Below are 14,532 nucleotides of genomic sequence, written 5' to 3'. Positions count from 1 at the left end.
TAATGTACATTGGTTAAAAAAAATTGTATATTTTTGTCCCTACAGCTATTGTCTGTGTGTCTCAAAAGAGACCAAATACAGGAAGTGAGGACAAGTAGGGCTCTGTGCACTGATGACAAGCAGAGCTCTGTGCACTGAGGACAAGTAGGGCTCTGTACCCTGAGGACAAGCAGGGCTCTGTGCACTGAGGACAAGCAGGGCTCTGTGCACTGAGGACAAGCAGGGCTCTGTGCACTGAGGACAAGCAGGGCTCTGTGCACTGAGGATAAGCAGGGCTCTGTACACTGAGGACAAGCAGGGCTCTGTGCAATTAAGACAAGCGGGGCTCTATGTACTGAGGACAAGCAGGGCTCTGTACACTGAGGACAAGCAGAGCTCTATACACTAAGGGCAAGCAGGGCTCTGTGCAATTAAGAAAATCAGGGCTCTGTGTACTGAGGACAAGCAGGGCTCAGTGCACTGGTCACCTCTGGTCAGACTCTTCTTTCTGTCACTCAGCAGGGCTCTGTGCACTGAGGGCAAGCAGGGCTCTGTGCACTGAGGACAAGCAGGGCTCTGTACACTGAGGACAAGCAGGACTCTGTGCAGTGAGGACAAGCAGGGCTCTGTACAATGAGGACAAGCAGGGCTCTGTACACTGAGGACAAGCAAGGCTCTGTACACTGAGGACAAGCAGGGCATTGTACACTGAGGACAAGCAGGGCTCTGTACACTGAGGACAAACAGGGCTCTGTACACTGAGGACAAGCAGGGCTCTGTGCACTGAGGACAAGCAGGGCTCTGTACACTGAGGACAAGCAGGGTTCTGTACACTGAGGACAAGCAGGGCTCTGTACACTGAGGACAAGCAGGGCTCTGTACACTAAGGACAAGTGGGGCTCTGTGCACTGAGGACAAGCAGGGCTCTGTACACTGAGGACAAGCAGGGCTCTTTAAACTGAGGACAAGCAGGGCTCTGTACACCGAGGACAAGCAGGGCCCTGTACACTGAGGACAAGCAGGGTTCTGTACACTGAGAACAAGCAGGGCTCTGTGCAATAAAGTCAAGCAGGGCCCTGTACACTGAGGACAAGCAGGGTTCTGTACACTGAGAACAAGCAGGGCTCTGTGCAATAAAGACTAGCAGGGCTCTGTGTACTGAGGACAAGCAGGGCTCTGTGCAATAAAGACAAGCAGGGCTCTGTGTACTGAGGACAAGCGGGGCTCTGTGGAATAAAGAAAAGCAGGATTCTGTGTAGTGAGGATAAGCAGGGCTCTCTGTACTGAGGACAAGCAGGGCTCTGTGTGCAGTAAGACTCTCTGACACGCCCCTGGCTCATACAGCAGGCTGATCGACAAGCCAGGAGCCTGCACAGAGCCCTGCTTGTCCTGTCCTCACTTCCTATATTTGGTCTCCTCACAGAGACACACAGGAAATAGCTGCAGAGACAGCTTTTTTTCACCCAAAAATAATAAAAAAAAAGATTTGAATCAATGTATATCACTAATATATATATAATAGTATATTATATTATATCAAAAAGTTGTGTTAGTGACATTTTTCCATATACAAAAAATAACCTTGTGTATGGGAATCAACATATGACTTAGCCATTGCAAGTAGTGATGGATGATAACCACGATTCTTTAACCTGATGTAAATTTATTAACATTCCTCTACATGTAATGTATGTACTGCAAAAAATCAGACATCCTCAATATAAGGTATACTGTATATGTCACTCTTCTTCTAATAGGCTCAAATAGTTCCTTCTAGTTTCCATCTACTTTCCAAAAACATTCTTATGTTTTTGGATTTCTATGAATGAGTTGTATGGAATGGAATGTAAGGAAATTGGAATATAATGAGGAGACTGACATACGTGACAGCAATCCCTGTACAGCATTGTGCTTCATGTTAGTCTCCATAAACAATGGGAAATAAATGCATGATATGGGAAGAGTTGGACTTTGTCGGTACTTATATAGTATTCCTATAAAGAGTGTCTGCTCTGAGCTTGTCTTTAAATCATCCCATATAAGGGCCTCTATGGTACGTAAGCCCCAGGCCTTTATTACCACACACAATTTCCTTGTTTCTCGTTTCATTATGTTGTTCCCACACATCCTCCAGGACTCAGGCAACTTCTTATATAAATGCTTTGTTAATTGTCAGACGTTAAAAGATTTCCAAGAAAACAGAACCTTTAGTGTTCATTGTGTTACTGATATAGTGTGGCACAAGCACATGAGTCCATAGACCAGTCACATGGGAACAGTCATAAACGCCGCAGAAAATGTGACAGAAATATATGACAAACATACAAAAATGTGACAGTTACTGTATTATCTGTACTAGAATGTTGTGTGGCAGTAATAGAAAACAGTATTTGCAGTATAAAACTTTACAGTATTACATTTCACAACATGCTTAGGTACAGTAGATATCCTAGCCATTGCCCACTAGAAGTGTAGAAAGTTATTCAAAGGGTTATCAATAAGACAGCTCCATAAATAACGTCATAGAAGAGAGAGATGCTTTTTTAAAGGGGTTATCCAGGAAAAAAACTTTTTTTTTTTTTATATATCAACTGTCTCCAGAAAGTTAAACAGATTTGTAAATTACTTCTATTAAAAAAATCTTAATCATTTCAGTACTTATGAGCTTCTGAAGTTAAGCTTGTTCTTTTCTTTCTAAGTGCTCTCTAATGACGCGTGTCTTGGAAATCGCCCAGTTTAGAAGAGGTTTGCTATGGGGATTTGTGTCTAAATTGGCCGGTTCCCGAGACACCTGTCATCAGAGAGCACTTAGACAGAAAAGAACAACCTTAACTTCAGAAGCTCATAAGTACTGAAAGGATTAAGATTTTTTAATAGAAGTAATTTACAAATCTATTTAATTTTCTGGAGCCAGTTGATATATATAAAAGTTTTTTCCTGGAATACCCCTTTAAAGCAGTTCTTATAATGGCAGACCCAGGCAGTCTATACATTCAATTATTTTGAATGGCCGCTATACAGTGTAATGCTACTTCCACTATAGCAGCTGCTGGCTGGACAGGTGTGAGACCAGTTTATCCCCTGGGGGGTCAGTCTTGTGGGGATTAGCCGACCACCTTGTCACCTTTTATCTGAAAAGGGGCTGTCTTCATGGGATTCTTCATTACATACAAATATCTATCAATATTTGTCAATACTGAACAGTTACAGAATAAGGGATTCTTTTCTAACAACCATAAGTATCCATGTTTTTCATAGTGTTTATTTTATTTTTTGTACCTAATTTAGGACCTTCTTTATTATGTTGAACATATTGCCCTACATGCAGTTAATGTGTTGCAGATACAGAGGAGTTAGGAAATTGAGATACATTTTAGTGTAAAACAAAATATATATCTAGGGTCTATTCACACGTACAGTACTGTGCGCAGATTTGATGCGCAGGATTTGAAGCTGTGTTCAATCATTTAGTTTCCATTGAAATCTGCAGCAAAAAAACCTGCGCATCAAATCTGCGCAGAATGCTGTACGTGTGAATAGACCATTAAAGAGATTTTTTATGTGTTTCACATGTTAAAATGCATGTTGTGTACAGTCAGTGAGCAGCAGAACAGAAGAGTGGAGTTGGTGAGTAGTAGAACAGTATTTGGTCTAGTTACATGTTCTTGCTGGCTGGTTGAATTTTCTAGCAAGTCACATGTTCTACAGATCCAGACTGTCCATGACACTGTAACCTGAATATGGTTTCAAGTTACAGTGGCCCAGAAAAGATTATTTTATATAAAAAATATTGTAACCTGAAGTCACTATAACTTGACCGTTACTTACTGGATGTTATGAAATATACATTTTCACCACTCGTTCTATGTCCAAATACACCTTACAAGGTTTTTACTGTAAGCATTTTCTTAAATGTTATTAGTCTAGTGAATAAATGTTTCTTATTTTACGGTTTCAGGGAATACGCTTTGATCCAGAAATTCCTCAGACGTTACGGTTGGAGTTTGCAAAAGCAAACACTAAAATGGCCAAAAGCAAACTTGTCGGAACCCCAAATCCCAGCACACCTCAACTGAACAATGTACCTCAGTTTATCTCCAGGGATCAATGTAAGTATGGGGTTTTTCTATTGTGTTCATCAGAATTTGGATCAGATGCAACATACATTACTGTAATATTGGCCATATTATTTAGTTTTATAGAGAGAAAATTCATATACTGTAAAAATAATACTTAAACGAATAGCATAGAGTGTTCAATTCCATTCACAATAGTAGTAATAGTAGTCAGTGCTCCGTGTACAAACTTCTGGCTAGATTTGTGGTGAGCCTGAAAGTTTACATAACTATCAGTTCTGTAAAGAATGGGGTAGAACCACAGCCCAAGCCTCTGTTGAGGGGTCAGGTTGATTTCAGACTACCTTTGATTTCAGGCCCTAATATACATCTTACCACCCACTGTCTAATGTGTGTACTAGCCTCCAACTTATCTCCAACAGATATTGTCAGGAGAAAGAAGGGCCCGGAATGTTGGATTTTAAATGATTTGACCCTTTTGTTCTTGGAGACGTAGGCCACAACCATAGGAGTCTTGACAGTGGCCGGTCCCTACTTTCTAAATTCAGAACACATGAATGTTCTGCCAAGCCAATTTGTTCATGTGTAGGGGGTGAATGATAGATAGATTGATGGATAGATAGATATTTCTAGTTTGTGTAAGGCTGATTCATTAATCACTGATAACTGTAACCTAATAAAGAAGAAGAGTTAAAAATCATTCAGAATGAAATTACAAATAAGCTTTTTTAGATACTATTTTTCATTTAATTAATTGGACATGAACAATGACATACTGCCTGATTTTTTTTTTTTTTTTTTAGTAAATCTGATATGAACTGTGAAAAATGTAGATGTTGCAATTCTGCTTTATTGTCTATTTGCACAATATTAATGTGGAGTTTTGTATATACTCATTCACAGATTTACTAATAGTGGAGTGTTGTTTTCTTTGTTTCCTCCCATCAGGAACATGCCCCTTTGCATCCCCTTTGGCATGTGGTCATGCTTCTTTCTCATATTTTGTGCGTAAAACAGAGAGCTGGCTAGGTATTTTGGACCCCAGTGTCTTCAGTTAATGATTTCTCCAGAGAGAAGATAATACAATAATGCCAACCAATATATAAATTGATAGCTCCTGCCTGCGTACCTACATTTTCTTTGAGCCTTCAATATAGTACCAGTTCTGATTCAGTGTATCATTTTTCTTACTTGCTTACAGCTTTAGCTACAATCCAGGTTACAGGCCACCATACACATTATGGTAGGGCTGGCCTACTGTGTGATCAATCAATATGTGGTTCTAACACCTGTTCTTTGGATAGTATCTTTTGAGAAAACCCAGAAACACGGCCTTAGGGTAAGGTAATGTGCCATATTTTCAGCTGATTTTGCTACCCATTGACTTTAATAGGCAGCAGTAATACACAAAAAAAATATGCAGCAAAATATGGCACGTGTGGCCCTACCCTTAGGAAGTAGCTGAAAAATATAGATAAATATAGAGCTGATGCTCTGAAAGAAAGTCTTCCTTAATAATAATCCTTATTTTGTAACGCACAAAAAATAAGAGTTGTACCATCAAACACTTATCTAATTGGTATGGCAAGGAAATTGGTGGATATCAGAATTACAATACTCTATTATACTCAGTAAATAAATATGAGCCAGTAAAGTTACAGTTTGTGTATACACACAGCATGATCGTGGCAGCTTAACATTGTGTTACAGGACACCAGGGATCAGGGTGATACAGGATGTCCACCATCTCTTCACACCACTACTTAAAGCCACTTCTCCCTTGTTCAAGACTCTAGCAGTCTAATAGTATTGTAGGGTATTCCCATGAGAGAGATTTATTACACATTTGTTCCACCCTCAGGATGTCAGGGAGATTGTTATCAAACTTGATAAGCTTATTTGGATCGGTGGGTTTAACTAAAATATCTGTGTTTTACTGCTCACCTCCAACATTACTCTGGCATGAAGGAACTGTAGAGTATTCCAAGAATCTATCATGGTGAATTGAATTTCAGTATCCCATGTATTACAGGTAACAATAAAAATCCTGTAGTTGTTAATGGTCACCTAAATCAAAAAGATGTCATCTATATAGCATCACTTTCCTCTTCGTCTTCGGACAGCACATATGTGTTTAATATTTGTGTACTGCCTTCGGACTCGAGGAAAGCAATATTACAGGTAAGAAAACTTTTGTCAATCTCCATGTCCCATCAACTCCAAAATGGCCCCAAGGAAAACCTCATCCTGCAAGAAACAAGTCCACATATGGCTATATCAAAGGCACAACAAAACATGTTATGGGTCTTAGAATCTGGAAACACAAAAACAAATAATTTACATTTGTAAGTGTGTTTATTAACAAAGAAAAACAGTAAAAACAAAACTCTACATATTTAGCATTACCGTAATCACACATATGCAAAAAATGAAGGTAATGTTTTTTTTATATATGCCATGGATTATAGAATAAAATTTATACCTAAACATAATAGTGAATTTGCTGTAAATTTATAATTCCTCACCAAATTAATAAAAGTTAATCAATAAGTTATGTGTACCCAAAAATGGTACCATGGCAAAAACCAAGCCTGCATATAGCTTCATTGACAGAAAATGATGAAAATATGATTTTTGGGATGCAATGATGAAAAAAAAATCAGCTTGATCCCTACGGACAAAATTGAACTGATGTCTAAAGGATGACTTTTTATTATTTATTGATCACTATGTCAATTACTTCATGACATCACTAGATACACGAATATGCTTAAAGTCTTGCACTTTTTTATTGCTTAAGAAAGGCTTCTGTTTAAGCTAAGATATCACTGTTTTTGTATTCCTTGTCTGAATATAATGGAGTAATGGTGTGCTGATGCCCAACAATTTTCTTTTCCTGCTATTAAATGATCCATTTGGATGGATGACAATCATTATTTGTATCCTCAATGGGACTTTTGTGCTTCTTCCATATTTTCTTTTTATTAATTTGTCTTATTAATATGTCAAAACGAATTGTTCATGAGCAGAGATATTTTAGGTTATATCGCGACTTTGGGTGTAATGTTTCTAATATTTACTTTAGTCTGTTACAAAGTATATGCTGGAGCATCCATAGAGAACAGTGGAGTGCATATTTGGCCTGAATCTGTATTAGTATGCTCAATCTAAATATATTCATAGCCTTGAACTAAACAATGTCTACAATAAAACATGACTTACCATTAGATGCTGCTTTACCACTTATTTTATCTACTCTCTCATAAGTTCAATTTTTTTTTTTTGCTAAATAATAACTGTTGTCATATTAGTTGTTACATTTTGTGTTTTAAATAATGGTGTATGACTAGTGCTGACTGCATCATACAGCTCTTATTAAAATATATATTATCATTTTACTGTACAATAACCTCTAAGGTCATGGCAAGTTATAACTAAAGTGTATCAGAATTTACCAAGCTTTGGTACTTTCTCTGGCCCCTAATAGATGTGACATATTGTCAATGGAGGAATATTTATACCTGTAGGGGTGCATTCACACCATGATTCTTTCATATGGTGACCAAATCCGGCTGGGCGATTTGAAAACTGGGCACTCCGTATCCCAGCCGGACCCGGCCCACATCTCATTCATTTGAATGAGCCGACCGGAATGAGATAGTGACTTCTATTGGCTCAATTTTGGCCCGTATGCGGTTTTGTTACCAGACTGAAAACTGTGGTATTCTACGGTTTTTAGTCCGGTCACATAACCAGATACGGGGCAAACCATCACTACCTGACTCCATTCGGCTCATTCAAATTAATGAGATGCGGGTCGGGTCTGGCTGGGGTATGGTGGATCAGGTCACCATATGAAAGAATCGTAGTGTGAACCCAGCCTAAGCCATTTCTCATTTGATGATTACAAAGATACTGATGAATCTCTCTAGACTCATGAGTTTTCCATCTATTTCCATTCTATTTTTCCATTGATAGGAAAATATCACTGGGGGGACATATTAAAAATGTTGTGTGATTTTCACATCACTTAAAAAGTGGCACAAAAATCACACTTCATTTTCAAAGGTGTTAGCAAAAGTTTACTAGGTGCACTCCATTGTGTGGGCATTGTGTCAGATATAGTCTAGATTTACATGGTGTTTTCAAATGCCATGTAAATCTAGACTATATCTGACACAATGACACAATCTAGACTATATCTGACACAATGCCCACATACTCATATTTACATATAAAAATTGCTAAAACTTAGCTTTTCATGTAATGTCATCAATAATTTTGCAGCCATAAAAAAAACACTTAGTGAAAGAAATTCAGAAATATATAGTACGACAGATAATCCAGAAAAATATCCTGAATACCATGTCGGGGTGATAGATCTGAGAATAATGTATCACAGAAGCAGTGTCCAGCTGAGGCTATGTTCATTATCATGACAGACAACAATTGATGCATTTTTCATTAAAATGAAATCCCATTCCACAATCCCACCCCCGCACTTACCAGAGGTACTGGCTGGTAGTGCGGGGGTCACTGATCAATGTGCTGCCTACTATGCCTGGATCCACCCCACCATTCGCCCGTTATCTTCATTCATCTGGATATGCAAATGAGCTGCTAACTGGCACGGGCGGGGTTACAAGGCTCTTTCTGGTACTCTGACGTCAGTGCCGCTCGTCCGTCGCACCGCCCGACTTATGAATATTCATCCCCTCCCTCCTCAGTGGAGTCCAGTACAGAGCAAGGGGGGGGGGGGGAGAAACAGTCGGAGGGAGGGGATGAATATTTATAAGCCGGGCAGCGCTGCAGACAAGCGGCGCTGACGTCAGAGTGACAGAAGATGCCTTGTAACCCCGCCCGTGCCAGTTAACAGCTCCTTTGCATATCCAGAAAAATGAACATAACGGGCGAACAGCGGGGCAGATCTGGGCATGATAGGCAGCTCATTGATCAGTGTCTCCACACTACCAGCCAGTGCTGCCCCAATGCCCACTTTCAATCAAAGGGAGGTAGGTGTATGCAAGTGGGCAGGGAGGCTGTGAATTAGAGCCCACTATCCAATGAAAGGTGACAATGTCAGTGTTAAGCTGGGTTTACTCAGTGTTTGTGTTTACATTTAATGTATAGGTTGTATACTTTAAAAGTAGATTTATACAGGTATTTAAAGCAAATATTCTAAGGTTGTGTATGTTAAACCTGTATTTACCTCAGTATGCTGCCTACAATAACTATGCAAATGTAGTTATGCATATAAACTAGAGAAACTTGCAGAAGAATTTAGCATCTAGCCCAGTTTAAATCCAGACACTTTTATAATGTCTTCAGTTTATCATAGAGAAAATAAGAAAGTAGTGACATAAAAAAAACAAGCAGTTTACAGTTGTTGCCTTCTATTAGTAAGCATGGAAGATTTCTAGGAGACAAAGCAATGACAGCTGGCGAGGACACATCCCCCATACTGCCCTGTGATAATTAGGAAATGTGATCCCGGTCTGTAATCTCAATGAGCCTGACAGGAATGTATTGGGCAGCCAATTATGAGTAACATGTTCGGCGTAAAGGATCCTGGTCGATAACCTCTTGGTGGAAAACCCTTTTATGGGAAGTGTTTCTTCGATATCGAGTGATGGAGCAGAGTGTTAGCGTAGCATGTGGTACGGTGTATAGCTTAGGGAACCTGTGCTGTATATTGTACTGTCATGCTTTGTGTGATTGTAATTGATTGTATGACTTGTAATGACGACTGATTGATGAATAAAGCTCTTTCACTACCTTTTATGGGAGTAGTATTCCAGGATTTTTTTTCTTCAGCACTGAGCCATGATGCCAAGTTATAATACTGGAGTATGCTTCTATTACCTCTTGTCTCATTTTCATGCACTGGACCCACAACCCATCTACAGAGGAGCGTGGCTATGCTGCAGCAGGTAGGTAGATAGCATTACTACAGTAAATCCTTTTCCCCCTGCTATCAATCCCCCCACTGCAGTATAGCCATGCCCCTATAGATGTCATGCAATGCTAGAAACAAAAATGGACAGAGCTCCTCATACCATAGTATTGCTAATGAAATCTAGCTAAAAAATAACACAGGATTGGTTGCAGTGATCTGCTCACCTGATTTGGTTGTGTATCAGACACAGCTGCTATTGGCGCATAGGTTAATGTTTGTGGTGCTTCCTCCCGGTGTCAGCCTGGGGTCCCTCAGCTGAGGTAACATCAGTGAATTTGGATGGAAATGGAAACCCGGGTTATGGCATAAACCAGCAGATGAAGAGTCTTGTAATTAGTAAATGGTAAAAGCTTCTTTATTTTGCCAGTATACAACGCGTTTCAAGGCTACAGTGCCTCTTCGTCAGGTGCATAGGCTTACATCGCCCATAAGCCTATGTACCTGACGAAGAGGCACTGTAGCCTTGAAATGCGTTGCATACTGGCAAAATAAAGAAGCTTTTACCATTTACTAATTACAAGACTCTTCATCTGCTGGTTTGCGCTATAACCCGGATTTCTACTTCCATCCATATTCACCCATAGAGATCATGTGACTTATGACATTTTGACTCTGGCAGCATGAAATGTTTGGAAAGGTCTGAGACAACAGTAAAATAAAAAGACTTGCACTACAGCACTTTCAGGTGTAGTGCAGCGCACTGAGGTAATAGAAGTGTATTACACAGTACAGTGACCCCCCGACCTACGATGGCCCCGACATATGATAATTTCAACATGCGATGTCCTCTCGGAGGCCATCGCATGTTGAAGGCAGCATCAACATACAATGCTTTTGTATGTCGGGGCCATCGCATAAACGGCTATCCGGCAGCGCAGATTGCTTCAGCTGCCGCCGGATAGCCGTTTACGGTGCCCCGTGTGCTGCGGTGACGATCACTTACATGTCCTCGGGGCTCTGGAGCGTCCTCTTTGGGATCCCCTGCATCGCCGGCGCTCTCCTTCATCGTCATCACGCTGTCCCGTCGTCCAATAGGAGCGATGTGAGAGCGAGGATCCAGGGGAAGCAGAGACGTCCGGAGCGTCGGGGACACCCCGGGGATGCGGCGACAGCGATGGAGGGCTACATCCAGGGCAGCTGTGACGAGCGGTGACGGTTCCGGAGCGGCAGGGACAGGTCAGTATAACTTCCTATTCTTTCCATTGCACGAATCCCTCAACATACAATAGTGTCAACAAGCGATGGTTCATTTGGAACGGATTACCATCGTACCTTGAGGGACCACTGTATTATAAATTGGCATCATTGGTTCAAAAGCTGAAGAAAATAAAATCCTGGAATATTGCTTTGTATTTGTTATCTATTATAATGAAATCTTTAAAAAACACACCACAAAGTCGCTGAAGGCTTTCTAACTAAAAATAATACTGGGTTATTCATGATTATATTGGATACATTTGTAATAAAATCAAAAGTTATCTTATTAAAATAGATTCATGTAAATATGAAACAAATTGGTGTTTTTGCTATTTTCATATTTCCCTTATAAAGACTGTTGCTGAAGGCAAAATGAACTCATCACTACAGGCATGTGTGCTCATCATGGACACTTATGGATCCTTGTCTGTTAGATTGTTGTCTCTATGTTCTTCTCGCAAAGACTCTTCACTCAGATAACATGCAATATAGATAAAGAACTTGGGGGTAAATAAGTGAAGCAGAGCCATTAGTATGAGAAGGGGAGTAAGGCTGGCCATACACATTAAATAGCTATTGGCCAAATGCCCTGTAGACCCACAACAGTGCCTCTAGACTCCCCCATACACATCAAGCTTAGCTCGGGCCACGCATGCATGTGTTCTGAATGGGGAGAGAATCTGGCAGCAGCTTATGTCCAGAACAAATTGATTTGACATGTTGAAATCTCACTGCCTGATTTTTTTCGACCCAGATATCTCCTGATATATCTAGGTACCTGTCTACCAGCCCTTCCAAAATTAGGTTGTTTGGCCAACATTAATCAAACATATATATGGATGCCCAGAGCCATGCTGAGATAGGTGCATGGGGTGCAGACATCTGAGGAGTAAAGGGGCGCCGACAGGGAGCTCAAGGACTTCATCTTTTGACGACTGGGTTTGCCAAAAGTGTATGGAGTGTGGTCAAGGTTGAGCCCGCATCCATCAAAGGTCGATCATAGGTGCTGGCTATTTTAACTGTTTAGGTGCAACTGACAGTAGCATTTAATTAGTTATATACTGCATCATTGGTGTTCAGTCGGGCGGATCGGCTCCCCCCAACAAGATCCATTGTCATGGCAACCCAAGACCTTCTGAAGGCCTTGGGGCCTGTCATAACAGATCTGCTTTTATTGCATGCTGTACGAACAGATCACAGAAAAATCAATTCAGTGCACTGCTATAGCAATGGACTTAAAAAATAAAAAATAAATTTTTAAAACAATGTTTTTAAAATGTTTAATATTCAAAATTCAAATAAAAAATGTGAAGAAAAAAAATATGAACATATTTGGTATTTCTGCATGTGGAACATTCAATGCCAAATTCTAACCAATAAAAACAACAGATAATTGCACAAAAATGAGCCCCATACAGCTCCGTAGACAAATAGTGAAAGTATATATATATATATATATATATATATATATATATATATATATATATGTGTATAGTATCTCACATAAGTGAGTACATCCCTCAAATTTTTGTCAATATTTTATGACATCTTTTTATGTGTCAGGATTGAAGAAATGAGACTCTGCTACAATGCAAAGATGTAAAGTAAAGTAAAGCCTGTATAACAGTGTTTAATGTTGTGCCCCCTTATGAAAAAAAACGTATCCTTCGGATAGGGGATACGTTTTAGATCGCGGGGGGTCCGAGCGCTGGGGCCCCCCGCAATCTCCTGTTTGGAGCCCCCGGTTCTCCAGCACAGGAGCTTGTCATGACCCCTGCCCGAAGCGGTGGTCACCACGCCCCCTCCATAAAGCTCTATGGAAGAGCCGTTCGGCAATCTTCGGCTCTCTCATAGAGCTTTATGGAGGGGGCGTGGTGACCACCGCTTCGGGCGGGGGTCATGAAAAGTTCCTGTGCTGGAGAACCAGGGTTCCAAACAGGAGATTGGACCCCCTTTGGATAGGGGATACGTTTTTCTTCATGATACTTATCCTTATAATGTCTAAACCTTGGCAACAAAAGTGAGTACACCCTTAAGTGGAAATGACCCCAATTGGGCCCAAAGTTTCAATATTTTGTGTGTTCATCATTATTTTCCAGCAATGCCTTAAGCCTTTTCAATATAGGGTTAACCAGAGTCTCACAGGTTGCCACAGGAGACCTCTTCCAGTATTACTTAGAGAGCAGTGGATGCATGGAATGGCGAGAACCTTCAGCCACTCCTAAAGCCTGGACCAAAACTTCCATCCACCATTTTACCAGCTGCTTCCTTACAATACTTCCATACAACTAGTCTCTCAAAACAAAAAACTTGGACAATTAAAGGAGCTATGGCTCTTAGAAGAGAAGGAGGAATAAATATTAAAGCAAAAATAAAAAATGGCTGCATCATTAAGTGGATACATTTTTTCCCCCAAAACTGAGTAACTGTCCTGGCCCTGCTAAATCGATAAGCAAGTACAACCAAAAACATTTGTGGTGTACTGACTTCTACAGTACATCATGCTTTCACCAGACTATTAGCACCAGCGGGACCTTTCTTCGGCACTTGGCTTTATCAATCAGGACATGGCAGCTTATGCTGAATCCTGATTGGATCTTTGGGACAGGCTTCTGAATTTGGCCGGTGATGACAGACTTCTGCGCACCAGAAACAGGGAGTCCATCGCCCATCCTTAACCTCTGAATTAAGTTTATGTTGCTCAGTCACTATTTTATCTCATTGAGGATTTGTATTATTTAGTTCATTTTAAAGGTTACCCACATTTTCTAGTCTTTTCACACACGACGGAGTTCCTGCTAAATTAGTTCTTGTTTTTTCTTTTTTCATGTCTAGAATGGACATTTGTAAAGAGGAGGAGTTAAATATATAACCACGTCCACCAGGGGAGCCCACAATAAACCAGGACCCTAGGTCAGCCCTGTTGGACCCTTGAAGGGAATTCCCAGCAATAGAAAAACATGTGGTACCCGGGTGGTGTAGTGCAGGTAGTAGTAGTAGGGGCAGATGGGAATAGCCCAGGGACAGATGGTAGTATAATCCCTTGTAGTGTTCGTGACGCCAGGATGTGGTTGTATGGTGTAGGGCACTGCTGACAACCAACCCAGAAACAGCATATATTAAATGATAGTCTAAAGCAGGTTTTGATATAACTGGAACTTTACTGAAGAAGGCAGTATAACCTTGCTTACTTTCACAAAGGTGACCGTGACACAGGGAACCTCTCAGGCTTGCTTGGGCTTGTAGTGGTAATAATGATGTTGCAGGCCAATGTACTACTGTTATGACTTTTGTAGGGACAGTAGAGACTTGACTTGTAGACAT

General features: G+C 40.5%; 1 protein-coding gene across 3 annotated transcripts in view; it reads left to right on the top strand.

Annotated features, from left to right (window-relative positions):
- The window catches only part of RBPMS (RNA binding protein, mRNA processing factor), a 179,717-nt gene that overhangs the window by 97,253 nt on the left and 67,932 nt on the right, over positions 1–14,532 (top strand). For all 3 annotated transcript variants that reach the window (XM_056568870.1, XM_056568872.1, XM_056568871.1), the window contains exon 5: positions 3,938–4,088. In XM_056568870.1, coding sequence (XP_056424845.1) covers positions 3,938–4,088 — 151 coding nt within the window. The remainder of the gene's footprint in view (positions 1–3,937; positions 4,089–14,532) is intronic.

This window comes from Hyla sarda, chromosome 1 (assembly GCF_029499605.1).
Source record: "Hyla sarda isolate aHylSar1 chromosome 1, aHylSar1.hap1, whole genome shotgun sequence".
In the NCBI taxonomy this organism is placed as follows: Eukaryota; Metazoa; Chordata; class Amphibia; order Anura; family Hylidae; genus Hyla; species Hyla sarda.
The sequence above is the reverse complement of the archived record's forward strand: the minus strand, read 5'-3'. Positions and strand labels throughout refer to the sequence as shown.